The sequence below is a fragment of the Thalia democratica genome, chromosome 3, assembly GCF_965202585.1.
Source record: "Thalia democratica chromosome 3, ktThaDemo2.hap1.1, whole genome shotgun sequence".
Classification (NCBI taxonomy): domain Eukaryota; kingdom Metazoa; phylum Chordata; class Thaliacea; order Salpida; family Salpidae; genus Thalia; species Thalia democratica.
The window spans coordinates 54,530,908-54,553,594 of record NC_139167.1 but is presented as its reverse complement, the minus strand read 5'-3'; the positions used below and the strand labels follow the sequence as shown (position 1 = coordinate 54,553,594).

At 27.0% G+C, this 22,687-nt stretch overlaps 2 protein-coding genes across 2 annotated transcripts in view; one reads left to right on the top strand and one right to left on the bottom strand.

Moving 5' to 3' along the window:
* The window catches only part of LOC145832725 (E3 ubiquitin-protein ligase HERC2-like), a 53,253-nt gene extending 40,255 nt beyond the window's left edge, over positions 1-12,998 (top strand). The window contains exons 75-91 of the mRNA XM_082940048.1: positions 58-182; positions 375-681; positions 923-1,029; positions 1,403-1,580; positions 1,777-1,931; positions 2,228-2,338; positions 2,743-2,920; positions 3,055-3,304; positions 3,702-3,898; positions 9,076-9,364; positions 9,544-9,665; positions 9,729-9,824; positions 9,968-10,047; positions 10,593-10,698; positions 11,136-11,342; positions 11,793-11,882; positions 12,154-12,998. Of these exons, the coding sequence (XP_082796174.1) occupies positions 58-182; positions 375-681; positions 923-1,029; positions 1,403-1,580; positions 1,777-1,931; positions 2,228-2,338; positions 2,743-2,920; positions 3,055-3,304; positions 3,702-3,898; positions 9,076-9,364; positions 9,544-9,665; positions 9,729-9,824; positions 9,968-10,047; positions 10,593-10,698; positions 11,136-11,342; positions 11,793-11,882; positions 12,154-12,324 (2,769 nt within the window). The 3' untranslated portion in view covers positions 12,325-12,998. The remainder of the gene's footprint in view (positions 1-57; positions 183-374; positions 682-922; positions 1,030-1,402; positions 1,581-1,776; positions 1,932-2,227; positions 2,339-2,742; positions 2,921-3,054; positions 3,305-3,701; positions 3,899-9,075; positions 9,365-9,543; positions 9,666-9,728; positions 9,825-9,967; positions 10,048-10,592; positions 10,699-11,135; positions 11,343-11,792; positions 11,883-12,153) is intronic.
* A 3,209-nt stretch (positions 12,999-16,207) lies between these two features.
* LOC145831879 (uncharacterized) lies at positions 16,208-21,143 on the bottom strand. Its single transcript, XM_082939229.1, has 7 exons — positions 20,972-21,143; positions 20,766-20,868; positions 19,923-20,092; positions 19,036-19,143; positions 18,582-18,645; positions 17,396-17,599; positions 16,208-16,755 (listed from the first exon to the last, which is right to left on the bottom strand). Exons 1-7 carry the CDS (start codon positions 21,045-21,047, stop codon positions 16,347-16,349), a joined length of 1,134 nt encoding a protein of 377 aa, XP_082795355.1. The 5' UTR covers positions 21,048-21,143; the 3' UTR covers positions 16,208-16,346.
* Between the last annotated feature and the right edge of the window lie 1,544 nt (positions 21,144-22,687).

The following is a 22,687-nucleotide window of genomic DNA, read 5'->3' as shown; positions in this document are numbered from 1 at the left end:
AATACTTTTTCTTATAGTTTATCGAGCTATATTTCACTAATCTTATCTAAAAACCAGGAACTTTCCAAACAAATATCAGAATTTGCCGACGAAGATTGCGATGATGACGTCATCAAAGAAACGACTAATTGTGACGTGTTTACGTCCGACGTGGACAGGCAGCTTGTTTCTTGGTACAACAGGTTATTCCATCTTTTATGGGAATTTTTTATTTCAAATCAAAAATCTTATTGACCTATCGTTACAATAAAATTTTCTACAAAACTGCACCAAGGTAATTTTCAAACATGTAAAAGTTTTTAATTTTGAATAACAATAGTATAATTTTAATTATGAATTGTCTCACTAATATAACAAAGTCCTAAACACAACAGCATGCCAGACCAGTGGTCGGTTCGTTGCCACGGCGACGAGGGGGCGATGGTGTGGGGCCACAACCACCGGGGCCAGCTGGGAGGGGTGGAGGGTAGCAAGGTGAAGACGCCTCAACTCTGCCACAACGTGGCGCACTTGCGACCCGCGACGGTAGTCGGAGGGGAGCAGTCGCTGTTCGCGGTTACCATGGAAGGGCGGGTGTACTCGGCTGGTTACGGGATGAACGGCAGGCTGGGGCTGGGCACCGAGGACTCGGTTGCCGTGCCAACCATGGTCTCGTCCCTGATACACCTGAAGATAACCAAGGTTTGATTCTATGGGTTAAATTTGTTATTGCAAAAAAATCTTTTTGTTGGTCATCATCTTTTATTAAAAACAGTTTAGCTTAATTGTCAAAATTTTTTTTCAAGTTAACACAAATTTAAATTGAAACAGTTCATTTTAAACTTTTTAAAAACTTTTAGCTTGACTGCCAAAACCCCTTTTATTTTCGCGGATTCGTGTAACCAGAAAATGAATAAAAATAAAAACAGTTATTTTATAACAGTTATCGGTGAACGCGGGAGGCAAGCACGTGTTGGCGCTGACATCGACCGGAAAAATATTCAGTTGGGGCGACGGATCTGACGGTAAATTGGGTCACGGTAACACAATGTTAGTTTATTAGATGTGTTTAGTACTGTATTGGTGTAATATTTTTTTAGGTGGTTAACAGTAAAATTTTTCAATGGAATGATTTTTTGTAAAGGTAGCTTTTATGTCAAGTTATTGAACGAAACAAGTAATTGGTATAAAACGATTCTTACTGGCCTATTAACTTCTTGTTACTATAAGATTCTTTTATGAAAATTTTTCTAGTTTTTTACTGAAAAAAAATCTGTGCAAAACTTCTCACAAATGATGTCACTATGTCATTTTATGAAGATTTTTTTAATCGGAAAGTAACTCAGCTTAGCAGTTTTAACAGATAGCATATCACAAAGCATTCGAATGCAATCTTACCTTACTACTTGTAATGAACAAACAGAAGCTTGTCAACTCCTGAGATGATCAAGTCTCTCGAGGACGTGTTCATCACCCACATATCTGCAGGAGGATCCCATTCGGCTGCCATCTGTCAGCACGGAAGGTTGTACACGTGGGGCAAGGGGAGGTATGGTAGGCTGGGGCATCGCAACAACGACGACCAGCTTTATCCCAAAATCGTTTGTGTTTTCTGTGTTGTAAAACGTATCTATTTGAAATTGCTTTATCTATAAAAGTGATTATTATGTTGGTTTAAATCTTAAACAGCTAAGAAATAACAATTTTAAAGCTACCAGTTTTTTACAAAAGCATAAATGTAAGATTAGAACTGTTTTAGTTTTTAACCATAATTACCCAAGTACATGAACTTTTCAGGTGGAGGAGTTGTTAATGGAGCAGGTTGTGGACGTGGCTTGTGGGTCGGGTGACGCTCAGACGTTATGCATAACAACCACACAAGATGGCACCAACACGGTGTGGTCGTGGGGAGACGGGGATTACGGCAAGCTGGGAAGGGGCGCTAGCGATGGGTTTGAAAACAAATATGGTGTTCATTATATACATTATTTTTATTTACATTAGCGAAAAGTATGTGAAATATTTTTGTTAGTTATATTATTTTGTGTATTTTAACAAAAAATTGTTTTTTAAATTTTTGTCACAGTACATTTTAATATCTACTAAGTCTATCTATATCTTAAAGTTCCTTTTTTTGTATAATGTACTTAACGTTCATAACTTAGATATGTATCATTTATAGTTGTAAACCCTACTGTTTGCAATTAGTTTCGAAGTTACAAAAAGTTGCAATTTTTTTGTTGAACAGGTGCAAAGCTCCCCTTCGGGTATTGGACCTCATGAACAAGGGAGTAGTCAAAGTTGCTTGTGGTAGCCAGTTTTCTGTGGCCCTCACCAGATCTGGTCACATCTACACGTGGTAAGTTATTTTATTATTTTTTACAAAACTTTGTAAATTTTTGGATAAAGGTAAAAAGATTTTTTTTTTTTTTCCTACTAAAACACAAAATTAAGTTTACACACCGTCGTGTAATTTTTACTAAATCTATAAAATTTAAAATGCAAGTGACCATTTTTATAACTATGTATATGATAAGTTATTCTAAGTCCTTTTCAACTTACACTTTTGATAAATAAATTTTTAGAAAGTATTATTATGATAGTATTAAGTATTCAAGATAAATAAAAGTGCACTTGAAAAAAAAAGATGTATTAAGCGCCATAAAATGTACTGTTTATAAATAAAAACTAATCACTATAATTACTAAGTTACTAATCAGTTGTAATTTTTCACTTTCCCACTACGATTGAAATTTTCAACAGGGGAAAAGGGGACTACTACAGACTGGGTCACGGGTCGGACCAGCACGTGAGAAAACCAATGCTTGTGGATTCCCTGGTGAACGTCAGGGTTGTCGACCTGGCGGTTGGGTCCCTTCACTGCGTGGTTGTCACTGACGACGGGGCCGTTTGGTCGTGGGGTGACAACGATGAGGGGCAGGTATGTGTGCATTTTAACATGAAAGTTTGAAACAAGTTTTACCTGAATATTTTTATAAAAAATATCTATCTTAAAATGTACCTTTTTCAGCAGTCTAAACTTGTTTAAAACTAAATTAAAAGTAAAATTTTTAGATTGGTGATGGTAGCGTAGAAGTTTGCAAACTGCCGAAGAAAGTTGTTTTACTCGAGGGAATACCCCTCAACAAGGTAGCTTGCGGGTCTGCTCACTCGGTGGCGTGGTTGTCGCCCGACAACAACGTTGCCATGACGAAGCGTCGCAAGGGGAAACTCCCCAGCAAGATACCCATGCAGCACAACAGATTGCAGAACATAAAAGTTGAAGTTTTGAGGAACAGACTGGTGCTCCTGAACAACTTGTCTGGTCAGTATTTATTAATTTGAAGATTTTATTTTATTGTTAATGTTTACTTTTAAGCATACAAATGATAAACTTTTTTTTTTTAGTTTATAATTTAAGTCATTTTTTATTATATGGCATAAATAGCACCCTTCTATATCTTGTTTCAATTATGTTTACTAAACTTTATTTTAAAGTTTACATTAATTTTTTATTTACTTTAGCATTTATTGGGGCGTAATTTTTGCCGCACCCTGTATCTTAATGCTTATAAAAATATTTCGTTGAAGAGAAAGAAATGTTGGTTTTTCTTTAGGTTTTTTATTAGTCGTCTGCACTTATATATTTTTTATATTAAAACTAACCTTGCACTATTTGAGATACTGTGTTTTCAAATTTTAAACAAACTTCCTCGCCACAGACCTAATGTGCAAGAACTTGAGCCTGATGCCTTTAAACTGCGAACTTGTGCGCAAAATGCGCTTCAGAATGCCGACAGTGAGCAAGGAGAATTTTATCCGGCAGGTGGTGCAAGGGAGCATGGTGAGGAGCAAGCAGCACGGGCCGGTGATTGAAATAAACAGAATTCAGCTGAGAAATAAAACTAACAAGCAGCAGGTAGGAGAGTTTATAACTTAAAGTCTGTATAAATTGTTTTCAAGTTAAACTCGTTATGACATATCAGTATCAAGCTTTCAAAGTTTAAACATTGTTATAGTTTAAGTTCAGTTGTATACAGTAGTAGTAGAGTAGACAAAGGTATGCTGAGAAACTTCTTATTAAAATCTAAAAAAATAGGTGCACGACTAATCAAATTCAGACAATTCAAATTCTTTGAAAATTATTTTTAGGGCTACGACTCAAAAATTATATATACTTGAAAAAATGAAAACTACATAAGTAAGTCTTATTATTATACACAAGTATTTAGGTCTTTTTCGCAAAATTTTTGGTATTTTTTGAGATATGGCTAAAATTTTTTTTTTTGATTGTAGTTATTTTTAGTAATTTTTAATTATCTCAAAAAATATTTAAAATTTTCCAAAAAAGATAAAAAATTGACCTTTAGATAATAATAAGACTTTCATATGTATTTTTACCATTTTCAAATATACATTGATTTAAAAAATGTGGCTGTTAAATGTTTATATAAGAATTTGAATTGTCATGTGACCAATGAAAATGCAAGAAAGTATTTTCCGTTAGTTTTATACAAAGTTTTTTTTATAAACTAAGTATATTCCACGCTGTTCTAAACAGAACGATAAATTTTAGATTGTCTGCTAAAGTTAAATAAATAAGACTTAATTAATGAAAAAATTATTAATCTTTAGACTGTTAAGGCTAGTCAAAACTACTATTATGAAAATAAAATTGTCTCTTAATGTAGTTTTAGTAATTGTTGTATGCTTCTATTTTTTGCAGCAGTTTCAAGAGACTTATTGTAGTTTTTTATTATAGTTAGGAAACTATAGTTTGTTAACTGATTTGTAAATCTGAGTATAAGTGTTCAATTTTTATAAAAATAAGTTCATGACACAAGTTTTTGACAGAGAACAAAATATTCTTTTAAAAAGCAGTCTAAATTTAACTTATTAACAAAATAAAATGATTTTTTTTCTATTTTATTTCAATAAGAATTTAATCAGTTTTAGTTTTTTTTTAATTGTGTGCCGTGTTCTAATTATTTTTAACAATAGAAAATAGTTTGATGGTTGTAAAAATGACGCTAACTATGACAGTGATGCCAAAAAACCTGGAACCCGGGAAATACCTTAAACTTGACAATTTATGCAAAAAAAGAACCTGGAATTTTGAACAATATCATTAAGAAACCTGGTATTTAAAACCAATTAAATTACAGAACATAATAAAATGATATAATTTTGACTAGATACGAAAATATTTTATATACGCAATATTTTTTTGTATCATCTAAAATTTTATTTATTGTAGCATTACAGCATCTTTTCAATATTCTTATAATTTTTAACACAGTTACCTTAAGCTTAATTTGATAATAAAAATAAACATAAAACTTTTACTTTTGAAAAACTTGAAGAACTTTCCTAAAAATTGTTGGCAACCCTGAATATTTAACTTTGAATTGTTTTACATCCATGACTTTATTTTCAAGAAATTAGGTATTCATACCTGTTTATTAGCTTTAATATTTTGGTCTCAAAATATTAAGAAAGCTTTAAAAGGTAAAAAATGTGTTGTTATAAATTTATATAGTGATTGCTTAACTATGTTTTAATTTATTTCTAATATCCATAAAAAACGGTTTATTGTTTACTTTAATAAATTAAATAATCTTTACAAATTTTGTAGCTTTGTTTACTATTTTAAATTTTATTTTATAAATTTTTAAAACTTGAGTAAAGCTTGAAAAGAAAAAAAATAATATTACAAAGTTTTACAACATATTACAAAGTTCGGGTGTAAAAATTGTTTTGTAACTAATTTAATACTACTAAGTTATAAAACATTTCTTGCTACAAATAAGTAAATAAAATCTTAAAGTAAAATTAAGAGTGTCACATTTTTGTTATATAAAATTGAATTATCATCATTTCACAAAAATTGTAGAGTTAATTAAATACTAGTAATTATTATTTATATAAAATAAACATTGAACTGTACAATCAATAAGAGTTCAATAGATTTCAATTCTATAAATAAAACCTTGAAGTTTTCTAGATAATAACCTCATTGCATTCTGAATTCTAGTTGCTAAGCATTTCTCTCATTTCAATTTATCTTTTATTGTTTAATGACGTAATTACAAACGTTAGCTTCATGGTTGAATATGTATAATGGATTTTGTGGAAGAAACAAATATTTTGGATTATCATGAATTTTTTAATATTTAGAAGAGTCAATGAATCAGATTCGGGCTCTAATACACTTAATTGCAAACCTTAAATGGCAGAACATGAGTTACTTATAAAAATTGGTATTCTTAAATCTACTTCAGTAGAATTTGTTTGTAAGAAAATCGATAATCTGCAATTTAATAAAATAATATTTGATTTTCTTTCTTTTTTTTAATTACGTGAGAATATTTTTGTCATTTTACTGAGCACAATACATTAGTTTTTTGAAATATTTGTATGAATCTATGTATATATAATTATTTGTCATATGTGAAAACTCAAGCATTTAGATTAACTTAAGCATCATATTGCTAACTTCTAGACTTCTTTAATAACTTTCCATGTGGTTTCTTAGCTCTTGAAATTTCATTGTCAATTTTCTAATTGGATATTTTTTCCAGTTTTATTTTGTTTTGGTAAAAACATGATATTTTTTTATTATTTTGATTTACATCTGCAATTTCAGTCAGTCTTAATGTCACTTTAATTTTGAATAATGTTTTAGGCACTACAGAATAACACACAAAAGCTTTCTTCTTCAAAATATAACTTTCATCAACAAAATTAAACATTTTTATTAAAGACTTAGTTGTTAATCTGTCAACAACTAAATAGTTTTTATTTAAGTTGAATTAAATTGTTTTCAGTTTGTACAAACTGTAGATACCAGTATATGAAATTAAAGTTAATTATCTAATTTATAGGTTTTTCTTAAATAAAAAGCTGATTTTAAGCCATAGACGTATGGTTTTTCAATTAACTTCGAAATTTACATCATTCATTAAGCTTTTTTATTTTATTTAGAACAACTAAAAACAACTATACAGTTATTAAAATATTTATTATTTTTTCGCTTAATGTTTTAGATTTTTAATAAGTATAGGACCTAGCTAAAGCTATAAACATATAAATTTTATCTTATAATTTCTGTGCTTAAAGTTGGTGTTTAATATTTCTCAAGTACTTTTATTTATATAGTTATTGTATACCAATTCTCATTTTTGTAATTATAATTGGTATAGATTTAAAAAATTATCGCTTCCTCGTTTTACAATAGTGTTCCTTTACCAGTTAGTTACCCATTTACTTTTTTTTTTACACCTACCCAGTTTATGGATAACTAATAAACTAAATGCAACCTGATATCTAACTGCTACAAACACTCTAATTTTTAATTTACTTTTTCCTATTTGATAACGTAATCACAAATACTAGTTTACTGGGGAATATATTTAGTCTTCTATGCTAATAATTTACACAAATTTAGAATAAAAGATTTATTCTTTTTAACAATCAATGAGTCAGAATCGTACTCTAAATATAAATTCTTTTAGATCAACAAATATTAGATTTATTTTCACTAAAAGTTCATAATGTAAAACCAAGTAAATTAAATTTTATATGTTAAATTTTTTTATTAGTATCTGTAACAAATATTGATTTACCCACCATTTATCTTTTCAAATTTATAAAAATAGTTATGACTTAATTTTGTTTAAAGCGTATATTGTTGCAAAAATTTACTTTTGTTTAGACGAAGTTAGATATCGCACTAATATACGCCTTGACAGGGTTGCCAAAGGACCTGGAATCCGGAAAAAATTGAAATTTAGAATTTCGGAAAAAAAAAAACTGAAATCTTGAATAAAAATCGCTAAAAACATAAAAAACTGGAATTTTAAACAACTTTCACATGTAAAATATTAAAATTTATTTTAGTTACAAAAAATCTATCATACACAATACTTTTTAATCATATAAATTTAAAGATTCTGAATAAATATAGAATTTTTGTAAAAATAAATAACATTAAATGCTTATCAAACAAAATTTTACTTGCAATTTCTTGCAGTAGTTGGTGAAGGTGATGTGTAAAGTTATGTTGTGTTATAAATTCATTAGATTTAAAATTATATTGCTTACTTCTAAATCTTCTTCACTTGCTTTATTTTTTGTAAATATCATAATAGAATTTTGTTAAGAAATAAATGCTTGCTTTTATCAAGGTCGTAGTTGACAATATAGTCTCTTCTCTATTACAAATAACGTTATATATCCCCATTTATCTAACATGTAAGTACAGTCACCTCTCGCGAATCTACGCACTCGTATTGTTACGCACTCTCATTTTAGAACTCTCAAAAAATGCAAAAAATATAGAAAATCTTTAATATTGTTAACTTATTCTATGTTTTGAGTTAACAATGTATTTGGTTTTTTTTATACAATATCAGATTATACAGTACCCTTTTTTATAAGAATAACATATTTTTCTGTGTGCTAACAAGTTATCACACTTCGACGTAGCTTCTACAGAAAGTGTTTAAATATAACTTTAAATGCTAACTCACCTCTATATTTATTAAGACTTTCTAAAGTTATGTTCCTTGACGGTTGATAAATATTTAATTGTGTCTCAGTGTAACATAAATTCTAAATATACAACAGTTTTAATAAAAGTTTAAATCATACAAGATTGATTAACAATAATGTAAGTTTACAATAAATAATTGTCTACAGGTGACTGTACTTTGAAGAATTTTACTTTTTAAAACAAGGCTTTGAAAAAGAATTTTTCATTTGAGCCTCTTAGATTACTTAATGCTATTCAAATTTAAACGTACAATATCATGGAACGCTTTAAATAAACTGTGTACTCTAAAAGAATTTTAACCGCTAAATTTATAAATAAAAAAGCTGAAAAACTTCCCATATATTTTGTTTAGTATAGTATATATATACGTAAGTTTTTAAAATATACTTGTTAGGTGCCACTTGACCATTTTTTAATATTACAAGTTGCAACACTCAACAAATTTTCGTCTTTGTTTCTTTCAAAATTTTTTTCAGACAAAATTTCGATATACCTTATTTAGAACTAGTCAATTATCACTAAAACAATTTACTTCTCAACAGCGCCACCCTTCAGTCTTCGAGCAGGTCGCCTCCAACCTCCAACTCTTCCTCCAGCAAAACTCCCTCCTCCTCCCTTCGCGCGCCTGGAAGGTCAAGTTCGTCGGCGAGCGGGTCGACGACTGCGGAGGGGGATACACCGAGTCGGTGGCCGAGATGTGCGACGAGCTCCACTCCAGGGTAGTTCCCCTGCTGGCGACGGTTGCCAACGACGACGACCTGCAGGTTGTGGTGGACACGTCGCAAGATGTCGCTGCGAGCGAGAGAGTCAGAGCATGGTTCCAATTTTTCGGTTTGTAAACAATATTACTATAATTTTTCATTGTAAGTTGTTAAATATAATTAATAAAACAAAACGTATGATTTTAAGCTTAAATATTTCAAGTTCAGATGGTTACTAACAAAATGTTAAATTACATCTGTTCAAAAACTTAGTTTGTCAAACAAAATTTCTAGTATGATTATTTGCAGGCGTTTTAATCGGAATTGCATTGAGAAGCGGAAATCCACTCAACTTGCAAATTTCCGAAATTATGTGGAAGTTATTGGCTGGAAACAAACTAACCTTACAAGACATCAACCAAGTTGATAAGGTTTTTATTGTGTATTTCAAAATACCAATTTTGTATTTTATATAAAATAAATTTTAATTTCAGTATTTCATGTCGAAAATGATGTACATAAAACAAATGAGTTGTGAAGAAATTTCCGAACTCAACGCAAATTTTTCTATAAATTCTTCTGTTGGAAAAGTCGGTGATTTATTTAGCTTTTTAAACTTTTATTAGATTTGAATTAATATATAAATATTGTTTAGTAAAATTAAAAGCATATTATATTTTTACTGGTTATTATAACTGAGTCAATGTGACTCACCAAGCACTATATTTTACAGGATATTAATCTAAGCACTGAAGAAAGTGTGTTAACAGTTGACAATAGAAATGAGTACATCAGTTCTGCCATAAATTTCAGGTCTTTACTGTTTTTTATTGCTTGCAATGACTATGAATTATACTTGTTTATTTTAAAATGGTTATGTTGTTTAAATAGATGTTATTTAATTTTTTCACAACTCAATTTGAAAAGCACTTTGACATGCTATTTCAGTTTTTATTAAATCGTATAATAAAAAAAATATTTAAGGATACAAACATAAATACTTTTGAACCAAAGTAAACAAAGAACAAAGAACTTTTGAATCGATATTTTAATTCTGTGCACAGTTGGTCAATAGAAACAAAATGTTGCACAACAAAACAGTTTATACCTAACACTATACAAAACAGTGGCTCTCTATGTTTTATTAGTACGAATTTGACGCAGTATAACGTTTCAACAGTTTTTAAAACAAAAGTAATTTTTCTAGTGTAAGATGAAATATGTTCTGGAAAAAAACAAAAAACAATTTACTTGATTAAGTGTTTACCCAAAGGAAAATTTTAACGTGTGCCAACCAAAATAAACAAGTTAATTAAATATAATAACAATTAGTTCACTATTATCAATGCTTGAAACAGACTGCACGAGTATGACGCAACAATAGACGAAATTCGGGGCGGAATTTCAAAAGTCGTTCCTTTGCCTTTACTGTCGCTGTTCACTTGTAACGAACTGGAAACTATGGTAAGATTATTTGATATCTTCTGAAGACTTTTTTGAATTTGTTTTAGTTAAAGTGGTTGTCCGAAATTCAGCTTAAAAGTACACAAACTGTACTTACAATATACATTTTGGTATTTGATATGTTCAGGCTAAGCAACGTACGGCTTGCCAACATAAGTTTCTGCTCCGCGACGTATTTTTCAGTTTGAAAACATAATGTTCGACTCAAGCAAAATTGAGCCTTTTAAAAACTTTGTTTTATATTTAGTAAGATTTAATGCTTATTTATATTGATTTATTATATCACTTCAACTTTTGTAGTAAAATTTTGCAAAATCACGTGGGCTGCGAAAACTTATTTCAACATGTTTTTTCTGCAAAAGGTTTTTTTCAGTAAATAAAATTAATACCGCCGATTATAAACGCTTTACACCTTTATATCTATAAAAAATGTTTAGGTTTGTGGAAGCCGGGAAGTTTCAGTGGACCTGCTGAAGTCGGTGGCAACCTGCAAGGATTCCAACTGTCAGGTGTTCAGGTGGCTCTGGCAGGTTTTGGAGGAGTTCACCGAGGAAGAAAAGTCCCTGTTTCTCAGGTTCGTCTGGGGCCGATCGCGGTTGCCAAGGACCATCCAGGATTTCCGGGGTCGAGATTTCGTTATCCAAGTGAGTTGTGTAATTTTTTTTTAGGAAAACTGAATATTTTACAGCACATTAATATTTTTTAATGAATTGATAAATTCAAAAAAAAAATATAAGTAGAACTAAAAGATCGAAATAAATTTAATTGAAAAAAAAAAGATATTGAACTCTAAAAAACGACCTTTTATTTTTTATGTGAGTTTTAAATAGTAACTAAAGAATATTAAAAAAAAAATTATTTATCAACATTTCAAGTTATCATAAAATGAGTAGTCTGTAAGCAAAGCTTTTAAAATGGTAAGTGTTTAAAAATAAAATATAAAGTTTTTAAACCTGATTATTTAATGGTAGTTTTTAGATAATTTTTTACTGCTATTTAAATGAAATTCTCCACGTATTATTTTTAATCCGTTAAAAGATCCTAGCGTATTTTTTATTCTAACGTTTATAATTTAGTAAAATGAAATTCAACAGATTTTAGACAAGTTTGATCCACCCGACTACCATTTACCAGAATCTTATACTTGCTTCTTCATGCTAAAACTGCCTAAATATTCTTCTAAAGTTAGTTCCACTTTTGTACAGAGATATTATGTTTTATGTGTGTTAGGTATAGTGTTAGCTTCTTTACTCTGAGTTCAAATATGTTTTACTTATTTTTAAAAATTTTTATTTTTGTTGTGCACAAGTGTTTATTTTTTTTATTATACAAAAGTTCATTTATGAAATTGATGTCAAAATGATAATTCGTGTGAAAATCTACGTATAAGTTAAGTAGCTTTCAACGTTCCATGTATTTCTAACTAACACTTATTACAACTCAATCAAATCACAGTACGTTCTCCGTGAAAAGCTGAGTTACGCCATCCACTTCTGCAAGTCAATTGACACGGACGACTACGCACGGTTCGATTCCAACACTGGTGGCGCCAACACGCACCAATCAGCCAATCAGCGAGCTTCTTTCAACCCAATATTGGAAGTTGTCGCGCCTCAGTTCTTCTGATTTATGCAGTTTTTCAAAAGCAAAGCTTTTCGGTATCGCATTTTTAATTTGTCTCTAAAAGGAAGTAGTTTTGATTTAGTTTTATATTTTAAGTGATCAAAATATCATTTAGTTTAAAGATCTGTTTTTATTTTCTTTTTATTGTTTGTTTTATTTCAAAAAAGATATCTGAAGTATTTATTTTTTGATGTTATACACAATCGTAAGTTTTTAATCTGTTTGAACATTTTAAACATAACTTTAGATTTTTGTTTATTGACACAATTTTTACCTAATGATTTTTTAGATCCTAATTAATTTTAATTACTGTTTAAAGATTAAAATAAAATAAATTTGCATTAGTTTTATAAATTTACGCAGAGTTAATACACCTTTTAAAAAATAATTTTTCTCAGACAATATTTCTTTGATATTTTTAATGTTTAAGTTAAAAATGTTTTTATCAAACAACTATACTGAATACCACTTATATGAAACGGAAGCCCGTAAAGTTTATTATGCTATAAAAGGATTACAAGTTAAGATTTTAAAATTGGTTTTTGATTTAACCTCAAGTAAATTACTTGTGGTGAAGTATTATATTATAATAATTTAAGTATAAGTCATGGATTAACAACCACAAATCCTTGTTTGGGAGTAACAATTTTTTTTGTCTTTAAGTTTTTTTTTTTCAAGCGGGGTTTTAGATAAGGATAGTTTACTTAATTTTGTAGAAAACTTTATTTTGTCGTTGTTTTTTTCGCTTTAAAGCTCTATAAAAGTACATATAGCAAGTTATAAAACTATATTGAAAACTTTTGTTGCGTTTTTTTTTTTTCTCTTAAGTTTAAAACACGAATTTCCATTATTGAGCGATTGTTTGAAAAGCATCGAAATATTGGTTTACTCAAGCTACACATCTATAAAAAAAGTAAACTTTCAAAAGATATTTTTAAGTTTTTTTATGCAAATAAATTGCAACAACAAACTTAATGACATGAAAATATTTCTTGAATAAGTTACTTGTAGATTATTAAGCCAATATTATTACAACAAAGACTGAGCACCTAAATACAAAAGTACGCCTACATTTTAATTTTGACCGCTTTCTAAAAGTTTTCTAGGGATCCAAAATAAAAGTACATTGTTTTACTAGAGAAAAACTACGATCTTTTTCTGTTAAAAAATAGAAATGAATTTCTATTTTTCTGTTAAAAAATAGAAATGAATTTCTATAGTAAGCAAAATAACTGTATTTTATTTATATATAATAAAAGAAAACATTGTAAAAGTCTACAGAGACTAAGCATGGATGATGTTCGTATGCCGTGAGATAAGCTCAATTATTTAAAGGTTTTAATCATACTAATTCGATCATCAGACCACAAGCTTCCGGTATACTGAGACCCGGGTTCGTCTATATAAAAACTCGTCGGTCAGTCGCAACCGAAAAATCTGCAGTCGTCAATCTCTAAACGGTTTATCATGTTTTAACGATTAAGCTGCAGTTTGCTGATATGATAATAAACCGATTGTATATTGAAGACTGCATATTTATAAGTATAAATTTGATACCAAGTTCAAAAATACTGAACTCCTTTTTAACAAACATTATATACTTTTTTTTACGATTTCATCCAACAATATTTGTTTTTCTTTTTGTAAAACTTCTTAAAACTTTTCGCTCTTTACTCTAGTAAAATTAATTTTTTTTAATATTTTTATTATGCCTAAAACTTTTTAATTATAAAAACGAGTACTTTTATTATACATAGTTTTTCAAACACTAGGATTCAAGAGTAATATAACTGTTTTACAACGAAGTCTTAGATCACTGTGATCATAGCATTAAAAAGCAAAACTATAGTTTTAAACTTGCTAAAACAATAACTATAAACATTTCATAACCTAAAGAAGTTAAGTAATATTTATTATTACATTATACGTCTAAGTGGAAAATCTTGTTTTAAGTTAGATTGTTATTAGTTTTAAATTGTACGCTTTCTGATAATAATATTGTTATCATGAATATTTTTAATAGATCTAGTGTGTAAGAACACCTTTCGGTTATCGACCTATTCTAATTTATATTTAATTAGAGATATATATTTTTAGAATGTTTAGTTATTTAAAATATACTTGTTTTTTATGTTTAAAAATTGTTATTCCCTAAAATTAGATGAAAAACATTTAAAAATAACTTTAAAAGTAGTTAAGTTTTATGTATTTTTTTTTACTAGCTACTTAATGTTGATAATTGTAAACAATTTCTTTTGCCGTTTCTTTATTTAAACATATATTTGTTATATATATTATTCAAACTTGAACACCTTCTACTGAGCCCACTTAAATATGTATTTATGAAACATATGTTCCAGTATTTTTAAATTCGTACATTTCAATAAATTATATATATATATATAGTTGTCTTTTATAGTTTATTGAAACAATAAAAAAATTGACACTTAAAAATATGGTCGAAGAACTTGTTTTATAAAAAGAACTAACGGTCATCGAACTACACACCATTTATTTGCTTTAACTAACTTGAGCTATATAGTTATATTTACATTAGATAATATAAAAATTTTAAAAGGATATACATGGAACTTGAAAAAAATCAATGGAACAAATGGCATTTAAAAAAAAAATCTTTGAATAATAAATTCAGGCGTTTCAAGTTGTAATAAGTCTTAAAATTATATAAAATAGGTTTAATTCTAATTGCTTCTAGTAAAAGTAGTATTCTAAGTTATAAGAGCTTTGTATTTAGATCAACAAAATTGCTTATTTCTATAAAACAATACTCTAACACGATAAAAAAATAATCTGTATAGATAACAATGACTAAAAACATTTTATGAACCTTATATCAAAATCTATGTTGCAAAAATATTAAATAAATTTATTAAAAAAAAAATTATAACTTTTTTAGTAAAAACAATATTATTTAATCAAAGATTAGTTGAAAATTTATGTTTATTTACTAAATGTAATAATAACATGTTGTTTTGAAATAAACATATTTGTTCTTTAACTAAAAAACAAGCAACAGGTTTTCTAAGTAACACCATTTCATGAATCAAAGAATTAAATAAACTATAACTTTGTTTTTAGTATAAATTGTGGTAACAAAACTTTTTTAAGACTTAATTGAGTCCAAAATAAAACTTCAAATTTAATTCTAGCTCATTATACTTTGTTTATCAAGTTATAACATACAAAATTTAAAATAAGATTTTACGAATAACAACTATTTGACAGACACAACAAATTATTACACAAAAATACTTTATTAGTAAAAAATCATATGCTAAAAGAAAAAAAATTAAAAGAATATGTATGTTTCTGAAAAACATGCTAATATGTTGACTTAAAATTATTCATTTATAATATACCAAAAATTCATCACGTTTAAGCAGTTTCAAACTTTTCTAAAATATTTTTAATACATCTTCTTCTAATTATGTTTTTTAACTGAGTTAGACATTTGAAATCAGACTAAATAATGACATTAACAAAACTTTAATTATTTTTTGTCTTTTGTTTCAAAATATATTTTTAAGTAGTTTTTACGCTTCTTGATTTATTAAAACAAAATTAAATAAACAAAGTTGTTGTTTAAACTTATTATAGTACATTTAGTTTTTTTTATAACCTCGACTTGCGTAAGCAGTTGTTAGTTTACAGTTAAGTAATTAATGATGTTGTTATTAATTTATTTTCTAATAAACACTTAATTACATTAAACACTTTTCATTAGACTAAAAACCTTAAGTGAACTTTAATAACTACAAGTAAATAAAAATGTCATTTAAGTAAAAAATATTCAAATATCATAGGTAACAAATAATTTAGAATTTAGTATTCAACTTATTATGTATCTTATTATTTGTGTATATGATTGTCTTTTTTTTTTGAAAACAAAAGCATTAAAAAGCTGTGGAACTTAGTTTTGTATGTTGAAATTTAAGTCCAATATTCATTTTAAATTTTATACTCAAAAGAAGTTTTGCTTGATGAAACAGTTTTCACATATTTGTTCAATTGTAGTAATATCGTCGGTTTGTATAAGTTTGTGGAATATCTTTTTGCTCACCTTCAAAAACCATTCTGTTTTGTTCTCTAGACATGTTTGTGTTTCTAATGTTTGGATGGTCTTCATATTTTCTGTTATGCTGCTGATAGTGTGATCTATTATCAATGTAACCTCTGTTAACGTACATATTATCAAATGAACTATCTTCTTTGGAAGGACTATGTTTTCCAACGAAATGACATCCTTCCTTATTTTTCTTAGTTAGAGCTGTATTTTCTTGAGTATAAGCAGAAGGCTCCTTAGTATTCGTTTTGATTTTTGTTGATGAAATACCTCGAGCTTTCAAATCAATATGTTTTGTAGTATTACTAGTGTTTGAATTTGAATCATTTCTTTTTTTCGCTGTTTTCTCTCTACAAATTAGACTTTTTTATACTTTCTTATGAAAAAACCTTTTTGTTTATAGTATTATGACACAGGCTTTAACATATGTTTTTGTTAACGATATAAATTAAGCATTGATATCTATTTTATTTTCATTCTAAAAAAATAAGCTAAATTTAAACAAATACTGGTGAAAACTTTGAATTAATTTTGTATTAAAAGTTTTATGCTTTGTGTTGTTTCAACTAAAATTTCAGATGCTTCTGTTCAAAACCTTTAACTCTGTGTTTTTTACTGCAGCTACCATAGTGTTTAGCATTATTATATTTTTTTGTTGTTAATTTTTGTACAAAACTATTACAAACATATTGTTTCTTTATTTCGATAGAACGTTAAAAGTGAACAAAGAAAGTTTAAAATAAAGTTGATTTTTGTAGCTAATAAAAGTTTAATGCAAACTAGTTTTGTTTTCTTTTACTCTGTTTTTCGCAAAATTTACACCTATTTCGAAGTAGTTTGTTTCTAACAAGAAGTACAAATTGAATTTCAGACTATCTTACAAAAGTCTAAAATTTTTTTTTGTTCAACATATTTTCAACAGGTATTAAGAATATCAATGACTAAAGCATATTGAAACATAAAAACTTGTTATTTAATAACCAAATTTACCTTTTTGCTTCTTTTTTTCTTTTGTAACACATAACTATGATTACAAATAAAAATAGTAACACAGTTACTATTATGATTATCCATAATGTTAAATCACCAGAAGGCTTTTCTTCTGTGTTCTGATCATCGTCGTAGTTATATTCTGGATAGAAATTTTGTGGTCGCCTCTTATTCTGAAGCTTCGTTGAATTTTGGTTTTGAAAACTAAAAGTAGTATGTTTAAAGTTTAAACTAGAATACAAGTATGATATTAATTTTTAGTTTTTCTTATTTTCGAATGTTTTATATGTATAAAAGTAACCAAAATTTCGGTGGACTTTTGAAAATCCATGTTTTTACAATGCTTGAAAATTTCATAAGTTGATTGAAGAGATGTTTTTATGTAATATACAAAAATAGTAAATAATTAAAAACTGTATATTGCCTCAAGGCTTTAAACTTAACCAAAATATTACAACAATATTCATAAAATAGTAATGTTCGTACTTTTCGTGGTTTAAAAAATATTAAACACAAAAAAAAAGTATTAAAAACTATTATTCTTAAATTTTATGAGGCTTAGTCAAAAATGTTAAAGATAGCACAAACTATTATTTACTTAAAGCTGTTTTAAGAAATACTCGTATAATAAAGTTTATCTAAAAATTTGTATACTTTGTATTATGTTTTTATAAATTTTGAAGCTACTTTAAAACCAATTATATTATATGCTTTGGTTTCAAGAAAACAAATAAAGAGATCTCAACTACTGGAGGAGAAATAATGAATTGAAGATAATTCTTGAAAGAATAAATTCATAATTCAAAACCAATTATTTAAAAAACTTACTTAAAATTAAGCTTGTTAAAAATAATTCTAAAACAATAAATTAGTTTAACAAGCTCTTTAGTATAGTTCACAACAGTAACTCTGAATGTTTTATATTTATATCGTTAATTGAAAATTTTGATAATTTTTATTTGAATAATACATAAGTTTAAATAAAGTTTTTATAGCGTATGTAATGTTGTATCCTAGTAAGGAAAGTTCTAGGAATTTTCTTAAAACTAACAAAACTTATTAAAACTTATAAGCATAAGGTTATCAATATTTTTTAAGTTATAAGTACTAGATCATAACCATAGTTAGTTAAACTTTAAGTTAGCCAAAAGTTTGTACTTTTATGTATCAAATGAATATTTCAAACTTCATTGCTGGTGCATAACTTTGTCCAATCTTGTAAAGTTTCCATTTCCCGTTTTCATCTCTAACTAAATGTTGATTAATGATAAGTATAAAAATAAACATTTAATTAGTTTTTTAATAAGTAAATTACTTAATAAAAAATATATAAATTTTATGGTGACTTAAAAAAAATAATATAAAGGTTTGATCATTCTAATTCGATCATCAGACCACAAGCTTTCGGTAGACTGAGACCTGGGTTTCGTTTTTATCAAAACTCGTCAGTCAGTCTCAACCAAAAAACCTGCAAGCTTTTACCTATAAACGGTTTATAACATTTAACATGATCTGATGATCAAGTTGTTACGATCAAACTTAAATGTAAACATTGAGTTTGTCTCGCGGTAAACGAAAGTCCGTGCTTAGGCTCTGTAGACCTTCGCCGATGTATTCTCTGATTAAAAATGAGCTATTACTTCTATGTGAAGACGCTTCCAAAGTAGTGGTGGCTTTTATAAGAAAGCCTCGGTAAAACTGATTGCTGTCTCTTGAATCTGATTGCAGCTTAACTCGTATTCTGTTGCCTTTTAAAGATTTTTTTGTGAGTCTTTTTAACATATAGCAACATAAAAATAATCAAAATTTGATTTTTATTAATTAGTTTTTATCAATGCATATAAAGTTTGTTTATTATTTTTTTTATATAAAACAGGTAATAAATTTATAATATAAATATACAAAAAAACTAACTAAATTTGCAGAAACCAAGCTTTCAAAGTGCATTTCTTTTAAAGATAGAAAAAGTTTGTAATTTTTTAAAACTTTTTTGTCTATATTTTTTAAGTTACACTAAATAAATTTTAATAAGCTATTATAAATTAATGGTTGTATTCTAAAATTAATTACTTTATTAAAATTTACTAAACTTGTAAAAATAAAAGTCATCAAACACACAAAAAAAATTATTTTATAAAACTTTTAAACTGTAGTTAACAACAAACGAATTGAAAACACGTTAACAAAAGTAGTTTCATTTTTATAAAACAACTTATAAACTTTTAAAGCTTTGTAGCGATATAAACCGTAGACTTTTTACAAGCTTCGTGCTTTTAATTTAAGATCTGTCGTTTACCCAAAGTATGTTTTACATAGGTATGAAACTAAACTTCTAAAAAATAATTAAGCAAATAAGTGTAATTCATTAAAACTGAACAACTTCATTAAACGATTATTTTCTTATTTAAAGTGCTAACAAAGTAAAACTAAAAAAAATTGAACAACACTAAAAAAAAATTTGATAATTACTAGTTTAGATCATTTTTACTAATCATTAAAAAAAAATAAAAAGTTGATTTTATCAAACCAGTTGATATAAGGACAGGTGGTAAAGAATTTCCACAGTAAGGCCCGTCACTTTTATCATTCCAAATGTCATCTATCTGCACTTTTTGAGGACAATTCCCTGATTCGGAGGGCATCAAGTAGAATTTAAGAAATTGAAGTCGAATACGGAAACCACTTGGTGCAATTATTCTATAATAAAAAAAAATAGGTTTGTTTGTTTTGAAACAGTTAAGTATTTTTAAAGCCTGTACTTAAATAAAAATATTTTTGTATAAATATACTATTGTCGTAAAATATTTTAAGTTTGTTTATTTTAAAATCAAAACTAGTAATGTAGTGTCAAAATGTTCAAAAGTTATCGTTATATATATATTTTTTTTTTTTTTAGGAACAAAAGAGTTTATTATCAATTTTTAGTCCCAAAAAAAAAGCACTATTCAGAGCTTGATTTTTTAAAAGTTTTTAGTTTAGAGCTTTTGAAAATTCTTAAACATATTGTGCATACAAACTAAAATTATAATCAGTTTAATAGATCTAGTCCAGTTAAAATAAAACTTAACTAGTACTGCATCTTAGATATTCGATCATCATTACGTTTATTACTTGTTATTTAAAAATAAAGTAGTAAATTTACTGTTTTTACAGTTAACATAGTACAGTTAAAATGTTTTATTTAATTACAATGTTTTAAACATAGCTTTTTTTAATATTTCATCTTATGATTTTAATAGCTAAATAAAATTTATCTTCTTATATAGTTCAGCCAAAAACTATGCATAGTAAACTTGTTCAAATAAAAATATGATACTAATCTTTAAAAATTATAACCTAAAAAAAATGATAGCAAATAAAAACAACTTACACCCAATTGCATTGCGTTTGATGTTCAAATTTATTCGGAAAGTTTGGTGAAGAAAAGTGAACAAATTGATTGGGTTTTAGATGATATGAAGTTTCTTTGCAACCTTTAAAATCATTAAAAAATAACAAACACGAAATTCACTGATTAAAGTCTAACAAATTACTTTAATAACTAATAAAATCCGTATTATAAAAACATTAACTAACTTGTTGCTGCAAGAACATAAATCCCACTCAGCTTAAAATTTACTAATAAGTTCAAAAAAATTAAAATAAACTTCATGATAACGTCATATAAGCTGCCACTTTATAATCTACTACAGCTATCGCTAAACTAATTACAAAGGCCTTTGTGACAAAACACACAACGTTTTAATGAGACATATGAAGAGTTTAAAAGTTATGCTAATGTGAAAAAAAATCACATTTAATTTTTTGCTTCAGGCGTATAGTGCGTATGTGTAACATGATTTATCATAATCAAGTTAAAAAGTATTGCAGTTTATAAGATTATTTCTAAGGTCATTAAAAAAATAGATATATAATTTTTAATTTCTATAGGTATTATTTATTTTTGAGTATTTAATAAAAACTTTTTTTTTTCGATAAGTATAAGTATATTACTTCCGTTATTACATGTTATGTGTATTTTTCTAAAAGTTTTCTAAACTTTTACTCGTAAGTAATAGTTAAAGTTGAGTAAAATAATAGTTACCAACAAAGAAACAATAAAAATAAAAAACAGTTTCTAGAAAAGTATACTTTCTGACATAATAATTTTTACTTTAATTTCATCTTCCATAAAAACTATGCGCGTATCTAACAAATATTTTCAACAAATAATTCAATTTATTAAAGAATTTCAAGTTTTAATGAATAAACCGTTGTTGTGGTTAGTTATCATTTTGATCGTGGTTAGATTATTCGACGCTTCGTTTATATCAGATTTAAAACCTCTACTATGCCCTTCAATGTATGTACAAAGAAAAATTAAACTACTATTAAAAATTATACACAAACCTTTGTGCAGAAAAAACACACATTCTAAATTTTAACTAGATTATTTTGTTTCAATTTAAAAATTTTATGTTAAAAAAATATTTTTATTTTTCAGTATTGTACTTAAAACAATATTTTGAAGGTTTTATCTTGATTAAAATATACAAAACAGCTGAGTTAAAGCATACTGCGAAATAGTAATTTAGATAATACTGGTTTTAAATTAGTTTTGCTTTACTTTAATTAATGTTTTGAAACTGATTAATGTTTGAAAAGACGACGTACATGTTATCAATGAACAAATTTAATCTAATTTTAATTCTAGATCCATGTTAAAGTTTATAACTGTTTTCAAAGCAGCCTTATAAGTTAAAACCATTAGTTGGTTGCACTTGAACAAAAATCGTAAAAACAATTAAAAAAAAAATTTAAGACGAGTATATGGAAGTTTAGTGCTTATTCATTTGTTTATGTTAACTTTTTTTAAGTAATATAAAATTGTTAAGTTACTTACAACTTAGTATTATTATATAAAAAACGACCAATTGAGATATTTGATTGATTAAATTTTTGTTACTAAAAATAAGGTTCAACTCAAATAAATATAAAATGAACGATGTAAGAGCAATAGATCAAGTTCATGCTAAACAAGTTGTTTTATTGTAATGTTAATCAATAAAATCAGATATTAATAGTTTATATAAACATTTAAAAACTAAGTATAAATATAGTTTGTTAATGTAAACTGTCATTTATTAGATTTATGAGACCAATAGTATATAAAGTAACTTTAAAGACCTTAATTATTTAACTCAATTTCCATAACACTTATTATAATCTTAATTTTTACTAAGTTAAAGTTTATACTCAAAATAAAACCGAAACACATTTTCGAAATTTCTCTCCTATAATTTATAAAGTTAA

Excerpts from the sequence above, each read along its gene's own strand:
- LOC145831879 (XM_082939229.1), bottom strand. The coding sequence starts at position 21,047 with ATGAAGTTTATTTTAATTTTTTTGAACTTATTAGTAAATTTTAAGCTG. Across the intron at positions 20,093-20,765 it reads CAAACGCAATGCAATTGGGT|AATAATTGCACCAAGTGGTT; the intron begins GTAAGTTGTTTT and ends TTTTTATTATAG. Across the intron at positions 18,646-19,035 it reads GGAAGCGTCTTCACATAGAA|TTAGAGATGAAAACGGGAAA; the intron begins GTAATAGCTCAT and ends ATCAACATTTAG.